The sequence below is a fragment of the Labeo rohita genome, chromosome 2, assembly GCF_022985175.1.
Source record: "Labeo rohita strain BAU-BD-2019 chromosome 2, IGBB_LRoh.1.0, whole genome shotgun sequence".
Taxonomy (NCBI): domain Eukaryota; kingdom Metazoa; phylum Chordata; class Actinopteri; order Cypriniformes; family Cyprinidae; genus Labeo; species Labeo rohita.
In genome coordinates, this window is record NC_066870.1 from 26,260,055 (window position 1) to 26,273,082 (window position 13,028).

At 36.6% G+C, this 13,028-nt stretch overlaps 1 protein-coding gene across 1 annotated transcript; it reads left to right on the plus strand.

The window, feature by feature from the left end:
- Nucleotides 1–75: 75 nt before the first annotated feature.
- On the plus strand, nucleotides 76–7,202 carry pdcd10b (programmed cell death 10b). The gene is made up of 8 exons (XM_051095523.1): nucleotides 76–218; nucleotides 1,056–1,219; nucleotides 1,760–1,813; nucleotides 2,014–2,131; nucleotides 2,722–2,848; nucleotides 3,315–3,393; nucleotides 6,493–6,575; nucleotides 6,735–7,202. Exons 2-8 carry the CDS (start codon nucleotides 1,130–1,132, stop codon nucleotides 6,814–6,816), a joined length of 633 nt encoding a protein of 210 aa, XP_050951480.1. The 5' UTR covers nucleotides 76–218; nucleotides 1,056–1,129; the 3' UTR covers nucleotides 6,817–7,202.
- Nucleotides 7,203–13,028: the final 5,826 nt, after the last annotated feature.

Consider the following 13,028-nt stretch of genomic DNA (forward strand, 5'->3'; position numbering starts at 1 on the left):
TATTTTACATTCTATTCAATACAACACTCTGAAACGCCCATGGAAGGTGTAGCCTGGTTGGTCAGGAGACGGAAGTCGTCAGCTTTCTCACAGCTCACGCAGAAAACTTCCGACTTCCGAAGTTGAAAACAAACACAGCTACATTTTACTAGCTTAGCAACAAGGAAACTTATTACTTACACCTCAGCTGTGGGACGTGAAGGCGAAGACGAGAGCAGGTATTTCTGTTGCGATTATGATTATATTAAATATCCGGACGTCGAGATGAGCAGATCTGGCTGCTAACTTTGATAGCCAGCCAGCTCCTGTCTGGCTATGAAGGAGTTAGCTAGGCTGCTAACTCTCAAAACACTTGAGAAATAAGCGAAGCTTAAATAACGTCAGAATGAGGTCTGTTTGATTTGCCGTTGACGGGTTAAAAACAACCAAACCAAACCGAAAGAAACCAGAGGGAGTGTGACAATAAAAAGACAATAGAAAAACACTGGCTACATGTCCATTGTAATGAACGGGTTAGCAGGTTAAATAATTAACCATAGTTTTACTAGCACGGACTTCGGGGCTATTTTTGTGACAAAAACAAGGTGACTACATTGTATCCGATGACGTCGATATAATGTCATGTAGGTGAGGCTCTGCAGTCAAGTTTGACTGAGTCTTAATTATAGAAAAATATCTATTCCATTATAAATCTTATGTACTTATCTGTTCATTTTTTGGTCTAAAACATGCGGCAGTAGTAATGCCTTAAAGTATTTACATTGGGAAAGACTTGATTTCAACCCAATTTAAACTATATTATTAATTACATCTTTTTTAAAGTGCACCTCAAAGTAACAATATTAACAATTTAATATGAATATTTTTGTTTATACATTGTATTCTTTTAGCTGTCACAAAGAATGTATTTAAAGTTTAAGTCTAAGTAGTATGAATTATAAGAGAAGTCTTTAACTATACCGGTTCTTTAAATGTTGAAAAGTTATTTGTTATTAGTTGAGAATACATTTTGGTATATATCCATTAACTCAGTGTCTTTTTTCCAAACATCATAGTGTGTTTGAGAGAACCGTGAGTGAATTGTGTGGCTCAACTGCCCATTTTTATCTTCGGTGGGCCTCCATTGAGGATGACAATGGAAGAGATGAAGAATGAAGCTGAGACAAATTCAATAGTCTCTATGACATTATATGCGGTCATGTACCCAGTCTTCAATGAGGTATTTACATTTACACCTAAGTATAAGTAAATATGTACTTATTCATTAATCATATAAAATGTTATGTTTATGTTTGTGTATATTTGAACATGCTATCAGTGTTATGGATTTTTATCTTTCACTGAATTATTGATTTATCTAAAAAAAAAAAAAAAAAAAAAAAAAAAAAGACAGGCTATTCAGTGCACACTGATAGATTTGGACAGCATACAGTACTGTTTAACATTTTAGAATATAATTTAAAATTAATTTAATTTAAAATTATATATTTTTTTAAATTTTAAAATGTGGTGCCAGAGAAACCATTCATATTATTATCAACGCTGGAAACAGTTGGAACAGTGTTTGAAATAGGAATCTTTTATAACATTATACATGTCTTTATTGTTACATTTGATCAGTTTAATGCATTCTTAAAAAATATGTTTGAAAAAAGTTTTACTGACTCCAAACTTTTCAACAGTAGTGTAGCTTAAACTTTTAATATTATGAAGTATGTGACTATGAAATGTCTGATTTTGACTTTGTTTCTTCTGACAGTTGGAGAGGATAAACCTGTCAGCGGCACAGACATTGCGGGCAGCATTTATCAAAGTAAGACTTCCTTAGTGTGTTCATTCATCAGCTGGCAGATGCCGATGATATAGTGTTTATTTTTCTGACATGTTATCTTTCTTCATCTGGCCTTTGTGATGTATTTGTTTTAAAAAGCAATTAATTTCATGCTCAGACTTCATATTATGAAGTTTACTGATGTGAATTTAATGCTCTTCAATCAACGCCACCTTCTAAAGGCAGAGAAAGAGAACCCAGGACTCACTCAGGATATCATCATGAAGATACTGGAGAAGAAGAACGTGGAGATCAACTTTACAGAGTCACTACTACGCATGGCTGCGGATGACGTGGAAGGTAAAAAAAAAATGATTTGCTTCTGGAAGAGTTAACTATTTGTGGATCTTTAATTTACTCACCCCCATGTCATCCAAGATGTTCATGTCTTTCTTCAGTCGAAAACAAATTAAGGTTTTTAAGAAAAACGTTCCAGGGTTTTTCTCCATATAGTGGACTTCAGTGGTGGCCAATGGGTTGAAGGTCCAAAATGCAGTTTCAGTGCAGCTTCAAAGGGCTCTACATGATCCCAGCTGAGAAATAAGGTTCCTATTTAGCAAAATGATCAGTCATTTTCTTAAAAAAAAAAAAAAAAAAAAAAAAATTAAATATTTTTTAACCACAGCTGCTCATCTTGCACTAGCTCTAAACCTTTTGAGCCCTTTGAGGCTGCATTGAAAACCTTCATTTCTTTTCGACTGAAGAAAGAAAGACATGAACATCTTGGATGACATCTTGGATGATTATTCTGGAAGTGAACTAATGATACAAATAATGACTTGCCAATGAAGTTCCTTTGCTTTTCCAGTAAAGATCAGAGTGGTTTTTGTGATCATGTGCACCTGTTTTAGTATCTGAACTTAAGACATTTTGTGATTCATATTTCACAGAGTACTTGATTGAAAGACCAGAGCAGGAATTCCAGGACCTGAATGAGAAAGCACGAGCCCTCAAACATATCCTGAGTAAAATCCCAGACGAGATCAACGACAGAGTGCGCTTCCTACAGACCATAAAGTGAGGATCATGTCTCTTGTTTTCACCTTGATAGCATAGTGGTTAAAAGATCTGACATGACATTTAACCTCCGGTCACTCTAGAGGGATTGTCCAAGTAATAAGTGTAAGTCAAAGCATCTGCTAAATGAGTACTTACTACAAAGTAGAGTAATGATCACGCAGTAGCTGCAGTGAAAATCGTTTGGAGCCTATAGATTTTTCTTCCCTTATAGTCTTGCTTAAAGTCTAGTGCTTTAGTTTTAATCAAGCAATCAGGCAACAATTAATCGACTAACTGATCTCACATAGCTGACAATACCATGGATACATAGACCTCAGGAGATGTTCAAAACTGAAAGATTTGTAGACATTTTAATGGGCCTCTCCTCTATTATCTTGCCATTCTCCACTGCCTGACTGCTGAGTCAGTGCTTCGCTGTTCATAAATGTATTCATCACTCCTGACCTCTCGCTGATTTCCACAGAGACATCGCCAGTGCTATAAAAGAGCTGCTGGACACAGTCAACAATGTGTTTAAGAAATATCAGTACCAGAATCGCAGGGTAAGTATTTCTTATTTTGTAGACAAAATTTTCACTGTTGCGTGAGCAAGTTGGGTTGGTTTTTAAAATAATATTGTTTAAATTAAAAGAATAGTTGACCCAAAAATGGACGTTTTTTAATATATATACACTCTCAGGTCATCCAAGGTGTAGGTGAGTTTGTTTCTTCAACAGGAACTTTCTTCAACAGGAATTTTAGATTTACATTACCTGATCACCAATGGATTTTCTGCAGTGAATGGGTGCCGTCAGAATGAGAGACCAAACAGTTGATGAAAACATCACAATAATCCACAAGTAATCCACACGACTCCAGTCCATCAGTGTGTTTGTAATTAAACAAAGATGTTTTAAACTTCAACTTCAGGTCCTCTAAGTATAATATTGCTTTCTCCAAACAAGTAGTCTCGTCTGAAACAGGAGGGAAATATTCTCAGATCAAGCAAAAACACTGGAAGAAACTGTATTATGGTTTATGGACTCAATGGTTTGAAGTTAAAGTTTATTTCCAGAACAAAAATTTACAGATAATTTACTCACCCCCTTGTCATCCAAAATGTTCATGTCTTTCTTTCTTCAGTCGATAAGAAATTATGTTTCTTGAGGAAAACATTTTAGGAATATTCTCCATATAGTGGACTTCAGTGGTGCCCCCAAGTTTGAACTTCCAAAATGCAGTTTAAATGCAGCTTCAAATAGCTTTTAATGATCCCAGCTGAGGAAGAAGGGTCTTATCTAGCAAAACAATCTGTCATTTTCGAAGCAAATTGACAATTTCTGTACTTATTAACCTCAAATTCTCGTCTTGTCTCGTCTCTGCGATGCGCATACGTAGTCTGTATAATCCGGGTCAATACAATTAGGGTATGTCGAAAAAACTCCCATCTCATTTTCTTCTTCAACGTTAAAATTGTCCTACGTCGCTGGTTTACGTTTTTTTGTAAGGAGCATTTGATCTTTTTTGCATGTTCACTTTGTTAACACTGGGCCGGTACTTCAGCAGCGATGTAGGACGATTTTGAATCTGGAGAAGGAAAGGAGATGGGGAAGACGAGCATTTGAGGATAAAAAGTATATAAATTGTCTGTTTGTTTAAAAAAATTACAGATCGTTTTGCTAGATAAGACCCTTCTTCCTCAGCTGGGATCGAGGCATTTGAAGCTGCATTGAAACTGCATTTTGGAAGTTCAAACTTGGGGGCACCATTGAAGTCCACTATATGGAGATGATTCCTGAATTTTTTTCCTCAAGAAACGTAATTTCTTATTGACTGAAGAAAGATAGACATGAACATCTTGCATAACAAGTGAGTGAGTAAATCATCTGTAAATTATTGTTCTGGAAGTGAACTTCTGCTTTAAAACACCTTAATGATGGATTTTTTTAATAAAAAAAAACAATGTTTCACTTTACAATATTTTGATGTCTTTATCATTTGTTTGGACTGTCATTCTGATTGCAACCATTCACTGCAAAGAAAAGTATTGAAGAGCAAATTACGCATAATTTCTCCAAATCTGGTTCTGATAGAGAAACAAACTCATTTACTCATCTTAAATGGCCTGAGGGTGAGTAAATATTCAGAGAAATTTTGGGTGAACTTCCTGTACGCTCAGTTGATAGTGGTTAATGTTGATTACTACAAAGATGAATTTCGACTTGTCTCCTTTTCTTGGGGAAAAAAAATGAAAACTAGCTGGCAGTGAGACACTTGCAGTGGAGTATGGCCAATCCATAAATGTTATAAATACTCACTGTTGTAGTAATATAGCCACAAGTCGTAAAAATGATGTGTGAAAAAGAATCACTAACAATTTCTGTGTAAAGTTGCATCTAATTATACAACTTGGCATGACGATCCAATGGCTAAAAATGACTTTACATCTCAAGTTGTAATGACACTTTACAATAAGGTGTCATTTGATAACATTAGTTATGAACAATACATTTATTACAGTATTTATTCATCTTTGTTAATAATTGTTCATGTTTGTTTACAGTGCATTAACTGATGTTAACAAATGCATTAGTAAATGCTGTAGAAGTATTCATTTTTAGTTCATGTTAGCTAATGTAGTTAACCAGTGTTAACAAATAAACCTTATTGTAAAGTGTTACCGTTTTAAAGGAGAAGTTTTTTCCTTTTTTCAGTTGTAAGCAGTAGTTTTTTGAGGAAAACATTTCAGGAATGTTTTCCATATAGTGGACTTCTATGGTGCCCATGAGTTTGCACTTCCAAAATGTAGTTTAAATGCAGCTTCAAAGGGCTCTAAATGAGCCCAGCTGAGTAAGAAGGGTCTTATCTAGTGAAATATGTTATTCTCTAAAAAATAATTGACAATATATATACTTTTTAACTTCAAATGCTCATCTTGACTAGCTCTGCGTGAACTCCGGTTCAATGCAGTTAGGGTATGTCAAAAAACTCCCATCTCATTTTCTCCTCCTACTTCAAAATCGCTGTTGTCCCCTGCTTACATCGCTGTTTTAACTTTTTTTTTTTTAAGAAGGATGTTTGACCCTTCTTGCGCATTCACTTTGTAAACACTGGGTTGGTACTTCTGTAGTGATGTAGGACGATTTTGAAGTTGGGGAAAAAAAATGAGATGGGAGTTTTTGGACATACCCTAACTGTCTTGAACCAGAATACACAGAGCTAGACAAGACGAGCATTTAAGGTTAAAAAGTGTAGAAATTGTAAATAACCGATCATTTCTCTAGATAAGACCCTTCTCATTGGCAGGAATCGTGTAGAACCCTTTGAAGCAGCTTGTAGGAACCATTAATGTCCACTATATGGAGAAAAATCCTGAAATGTTTTCCTCAAAAAACATGATTTCTTTACGACTGAAGAAAGAGAGACAAAAATCTTTTGAAGAGACAAGGGGTTAAGGAAATTATGTATACATTTTTGTTCTGGAAGTGAACTTCTAACAAAGAAGTGGCTCCTTCCATTGTAAGTGCCTCACTATAACCTTGATCCCTTTTCTCTCTCTCTCTTTTTCTTTTTTTGGTATAATCAACAGTATGCCACAAATGCTACCAGTTGAGCTCAATTCCTTTTAGTAGTCAAATATTAACGTTTACCTTTTTTCCCAGGCACTTGAACACCAAAAGAAGGAGTTTGTGAAGTACTCCAAAAGCTTCAGCGATACGCTGAAAACATACTTCAAAGATGGAAAGTAAGCAAGCAGACAGTGACGGATGTTTTTTCAAAGTGCAGTGCTCATGCTTCTGGCAGACATCTGTTTTACAGATCTTCTATGAAAGTGCATTTCTCAATGACAAATGATCAGCCAATGGACGTCCTGAGCACTGACTTTCCTCTTTCTCATCCACAGGGCAATCAACGTCTTTATCAGTGCCAACAGGCTTATCCACCAAACCAACTTGATATTGCAGACCTTCAAAACCGTCGCCTAGGAGACGCAGCTGTGATGTGTGCGAGAGCGTGGAGCCAGTTATGTGTAAAATACAAAGATTTTTGTCTCTTCAAAAGTATAATTTATAAACTTCGCCTCATTTGAAGGAACTTGGAATGAGGAGTTCAAGACATTAATTTACTCTTAGCTGAATAATCATGATTTTCACCTTCCCTGACAGCTTCATTATCTTTTTCCTTTCACTGTTGTTCTGATCGAATGAAAGCCAAAAGACTTTGCGCCTTAAAGTGTCATGCAACATTCCATATACAAAGTGTAAATATTGGTATTCTTTGTCATTGAGACATAAAGAATAAGAATAAATGATGTATTTAACAGATATTTGGTTATAAATGTTCAATAAATAGTTTCCAAATGTTTAATATTCTCCGTCTCGGGAGGCTTTTTTTAATGTATTCACTTAATATATCCCTACAGATGCACTAAGGAAGTTAAAAACACGGCTTTTATGAAGTCTGCTTCGTAATGTACATTAAGAAGCACAGTTAATGGAAGAGCTCTTCGACTTTCTGTGTGTTTAAGTGGATATTTAATGGTCTCGGAGTAGATGCAGAATAGGGTGTCCTGAGCTGAAAGATGCTGAGTATAGTCTAATTGTGTCACCCAACCTCATAATGCTACTAGTTTTGAAACTGAAAACCAAAATACGCATATTTGCTGTTATGTACAAACATACACCACTGAAAGGTAGTAAGGACATTGTTAAAATAGTCCATGTGACATAAGTGGTTCATCCTTAATTTTATAAAGCTACGAGGATACTTTTTGTACGCAAAGAAAACTAAAATATCAACTTTACTCAACAATTTCTTTTTTTCTTTCTGGGCCTTGAACGTGTCAATTGCGCTGCTGTCTACACAGGTTCTGAAAGCTCTTGGATTTCATCAAAATATCTTAATTTGTGTTCTGAAGATGAACTAAGGTTTTATGGGTTTGGATTGACTTGTGGGTCAGTAACTAATGACAGAATTACAATTTTTGGGTGAACTAACCCTTTAAAATTTTGTCATCATGTCCTCATTTACTTATCCTCATGTTCCAAATCTTAAAGACTTACTTTCTACTTCAAAATACATTTTGAAGTGTTTCAGTCCATATACAGTGAAAGTCAATGTGTTTCAAAACGTTAAAGCCAACTGACCCCATTTCATCCTAATGTTTTTTTTTTTAAATATCTTGTGTTCCATAGAGGAAATACAGTGTCTTGCGAAAGTATTCATACCCCTTAATTTTTTCGGATTTTGTTAAGTTGCTGCATTATGCTTTAAATTACTTTTTTCCACATCAGTCTACACTCCATACACCATAATGACAAAGCAAAAAACAGGTTTTTAACATCATTGCAGATTTATTACAAATGAAAAACTATGAAAATGAAAATTGCATAAGTATTCACCCTTATCTGGGACAGTTGAAATTTAGCTCAGGAGCATTCATATTGCTTGTAGATGTTACTACAGTTCGATTGACGTTTACCTGTGAATTGAATGGTATGATTTGGAAAGATAAATGCATCTTTATAAAAGGTCTAACAGCTAAAAATTCATATCAGAGCAAAAACAAAAAGCCCCAAGGTCAAAATAACTGCCTGTAGAGCTTAGAGACAGGATTGCGTCAAGGCACAGATCTGGGGAAGAGTTAAGAAAAAATTCTGCTGTATTGAAGGTTCACAGAATCATGTAGCCTACGTTACCCTTAATGGAAGATGTTTGGAAAAACCGGGACTATTCCTAACTGAGTAACTGATGGAGAAGAGCTCCGTGATTGTATTTGGAGACAGGAGAAACCTACGGAAGGACAAACATCACTGCAACACTTCACCAATCCAGTCCTTATGGCAGTGTGGCCAAACTCAATCCTCTCCTCAGTGAAGACACATAAAAACACACTTAGAATTTTCAAAAAAGCACCTAAACAACCCCCAGATTGTGAAAAAGATTACCTGGTCTGATGAACCTCAATTCCATACATCATGTTTAGAAGAAACCAGGCACTGCTCATCACCTGCAGAGTACCATCCCAAAAGTAAAGTGTGGTGGTAGCAGCCTCATGCTGTGGGGATGTTTTTCAGTAGCAGATACTCAAGGACTTGTCAGAGTAGAACAAAAGCTCAACACAGCAAAATATAGAGATAGCCTTAATGAAAACCCAGTCCAGAGCATTCAGGACCTCAGACTGGGCAGAAGGTTCACCTTCCAACAGGACAGTGACCCTAAGCACACAGCAAGAGTGGATTATAGACAACTCTCTGAATGTCCTTGAGTGGCCCAGCCAGAGCCTTGGCTTGAACCCAATCAAATATTTCTAGAGAAACCTGAAAATGTGCATCTGCCCCCATCCAACCTGACAGAGCTTGAGAAGTGAAGAGGTGAGGGGAAAAATGGCAGATAACTGCTGATATGCGAAACTTGTCTCTTTATACCCAATAAGACTGTAAAGGTGCGTCGGCTAAATACAGAGTCAAGGGTATGAATACTTTTGCAATGTACTTATTTTGGGTTATTTATTTTTAATAAATTACTAAGTTCTGACAATTATGTGTTTGCATTGACTTTATGGTGTATGGAGTGTAGATTGATGTGGAAAAAAAAAAAAAAAAAACATTCAAAGCAGTTTAACATAAAGCAGCAACAAAAAAAGTGAGAAAAAAAAAATGAAGGGGTATGAATACTTTCGCAAGGCACTGTATTGGTATGGATCAAAGTGTGAGTAACTTACTCACAATTCTTTCCCACAGCATGTGTTGTTATTTATCCTGATATTTACCTTAACACTCATATAAGTCAATATAGGTCTTCTGCTGCAGTTTTGTGTGTGGTAAAATCCCTGAGAGAAAAGCGTAAGTGACTGCCAAGGCAAGGCGACAGATGATACTGGTGAGCAAACCATTTATTACTGACTCTAAATAGAACGCCCAAGGCCAGCACAGACAAGTTGCTGCTTCTGCTTTAATATCTAATGATGCCCTTTTAGGCTCACCGATTTGTCTTGTGAAAACTATTTAGTCTGAAGCTATTTGTTGAAACAGTTTAGAAGTTTGCAACCGCAGCAGATTGATCAATTATAGAGGCCTATTGATTGGAAATGTCAGCAGGCATGACTGTGCGGGTCGATTGTATTCATAATTTTTTTTTCCTCCCCACCTGTCGATATGAGACCGAGGGCTGCCGATTCTTGGTGAGGGGTATGGCGGGGCTCTGTCCGCGAGTCTGATAAAGCAACAGCGGTTATGTGCATAATCTGACCTTTGGCATTGGCAGAACCTGCTGAAAAGCCTCTTTATGAAGAGAGAGGCCGCCGGTTGGACGTTTCACAGGGGCTTTTGACATTGCAGACGCTGCTGACATGGTCTCCTCTACTGCCGGCTTTAATAGCTCTCATCATAATAAGTGCTTGTTATGGAATAAAAACAACCCAGAGAGTTGATGGCTCTGAAGTACAAATTCCATTTCATTTTCCAAAGTGGGCTTTGCATTTGGAATTTTAAATTTAAATCAGATGTTCAAAGTCATTCCAGTCAAAATCTCCAATTTAATTTATACACAATGTTTGATATTCATGTGATGCTCTCCGGTCTTCTGGATTCAGAAAAAAGTGCTGGCATTAATGCAGAATGCCCACGAGCCACTGCAGAATTAGCATTTAAAATGGTCTGAGTTGAGTTTAATGAGCCTCTACCAGGGACAGCTTTGTTTTTGTCTGCAATATCAGAGCAAGTTTACACATTTGGACACAAGTCCGTCCAGTCACAAACAGGAGTTACAACTGTCACTGTAGATTTCTTCCTTAACCCTACTGCTGTGTTTCTCACACTGCTGTGTTTCACACACGTCTTTTCAGAAGAACAACCTTTCATAGATTTTTTTTTTTTTTTGGTTATGAAATCCCATTTTCATTGGATGATTCTATTTCAAGTTAACATTATGTTTTCAATTTCATACAGTCTCATGTATTTCATATTTTAATCTCTGGCAGGATACAACAGGCATTGAAAAGCCTCTTACCTGGCTCTTTGCAGTTCTTGACAAATTGCATGGAAACCAGTGGGTGTCAATTTGACCCCAACACCACTGTAGTCACCAAAATCTGTACAGCCTTAACAAAAAACACCCGTGTTGAAAATCTGCAGCCACATTAATGACTAAGGAAACGTCACAACAAAAAGAAGTTTAACCAGTGTTTCAAGCAGTTTGAAATCAAATCGCCCTGCATCACAATAGGGAGTTATCAATTAGGGTAAGTTTCACAGAGTTTTACTTTCTCTGCTAAACATGCTGACTTTCAAGTCCATTTGAACATTTATAGCGCCTATCCGAAGTATAATCTCAAACGTGTGCGAGCACTGAGGCTTTCAATCATTTTTAGAGGCACGCTTCATGTCAGTTATCTCCGTTCTATCACACCTCGATTTTGGGAGGAAATACTCCCGTCTCTCTTACCAGGATGTATAAAAAGCCATCAGAGAATCCCTGCTGGTGTTACTGATGGAGAGAGCACTTCTGCAGAGACGAGGGACCTCCTCACACCATTAGTTATCATAGCAACACGCTTGATTGATAGATTGCTGAGCGTTTGTTTATTTTCGCCAGTCAGAACTAGCGTCGTTGCACAAAAAAGGTCTGCAGACGGTGTCGGCAGGTGTCCTACTGTAACCGAGGTCATTAAAATGCAGAAATCTTTCAATCCCCAGGTATTTGTTTACTCTTCCATGAAATTAAAATTGTTGTTGAACCATGGATTAACTTGGGGCGAGGTAATTGAATACACAAGCGTAAGCACATTCAGAGTATAGTAGCGCGCCTCCTGCTTCCTGTCTCAGCACACAGCATACATTTAATAGCATGTTGTTTACTTAATACGGACCTCCGTTTTTTCAGTCATTGTGCGATTCTAAACTCAAGATGAGATTTAAGAAAAAAAACTGTTGTTTTTTAAAGACATGTATCCACCTCTTTCCTCCGTAAAAGTAGGCGTGGCCATTTGTACATTTTATGGGTCTGGCTTCCGGTCTTATTCGCGTCCAGCTATTTTTAGCTGTACAAAACATGCTTGATATTGCAAACTGGTGTGGCTTACCATGTTATTTCATTGTATTATCTTAATTATGAACTGGTTTGTGGTGCAAACAGTTTTACTGTTTACTGCATTGTTATTCTTCCCATTGTTTCTATAGCAGATAAGGAACCAGAAGTCTTACCCATAGGCTTACTTCTGCGTTGAAGAAAAACGTGGATAATCTCTTTTTACGTCAACTTCGCTCGCGAGGAAAGCCAACAGAACGCTCTTGTGGAAATTTGTACTCGTTTACCTGTACAGGTGCATTAATGGCTAATTTGTATTAATTCGTACAATCTCATACTTACCTTTTTGTTCGATTGTTTGACGCCCCACTAACGGTCAGTTTTAGGGGTGGACCTTTACGTTTCATAATTAATTTAAGTGAAAAAATAAAAATATATGAAAATGCTGTCAAATCGATTAATCGCTATTTTTTTGTATGTCTGTGTATTTATATATACACATATATAGCCTACACAGTGCACACACAAACTTTTATTTTGGATGCGATTAATCGTGATTAATCGATTTGACAGCACAAATAAATAAATAACAATAAAATTAAAATTCCATTCACCCTCGTATTGTTCCAAACTCTTACGGGTGACCAAACGGCTGATGGTAGCTATTGACTTCCATAGTGTTTTTTTTTCCCTCTGTACCATGGGAGTCGAAGGCCACCATTATTAAAAACATATTCTTTCGGGCACAGTTTAGAAAGAAACTCATGGCAGTTTGGAATGACACAAGGTTGAGCGAATGATGATTAAATTTACATTTTTTTGGGTAAACTATGACTTTAATTTATTTATTTTTAAATGGTTTGTTTCTGTACAAAAATCGCAACCTACTAAACTGATTGTTTTCTCATAAAACCACCAAAAAAAAAAAAAACATTGTCATTTACTGCTACAAAACTGTTGCAGACTTAATTTATGACTTTATTTCTCCCGTAGAACACACAAAAATGTATATTATGTTTTTGTCAGTATTATGAAGGTCAGTGGGTCCAAAACAACACTGGGGCCCTTTCACTTTCATTGTATATCCAAGAAACAAAACAAAAACAGAGATTTTTTCCCCCAAGTTGGACATAATGGTATGTAAATGACAAAATGTTCATTTTTGGGTGAA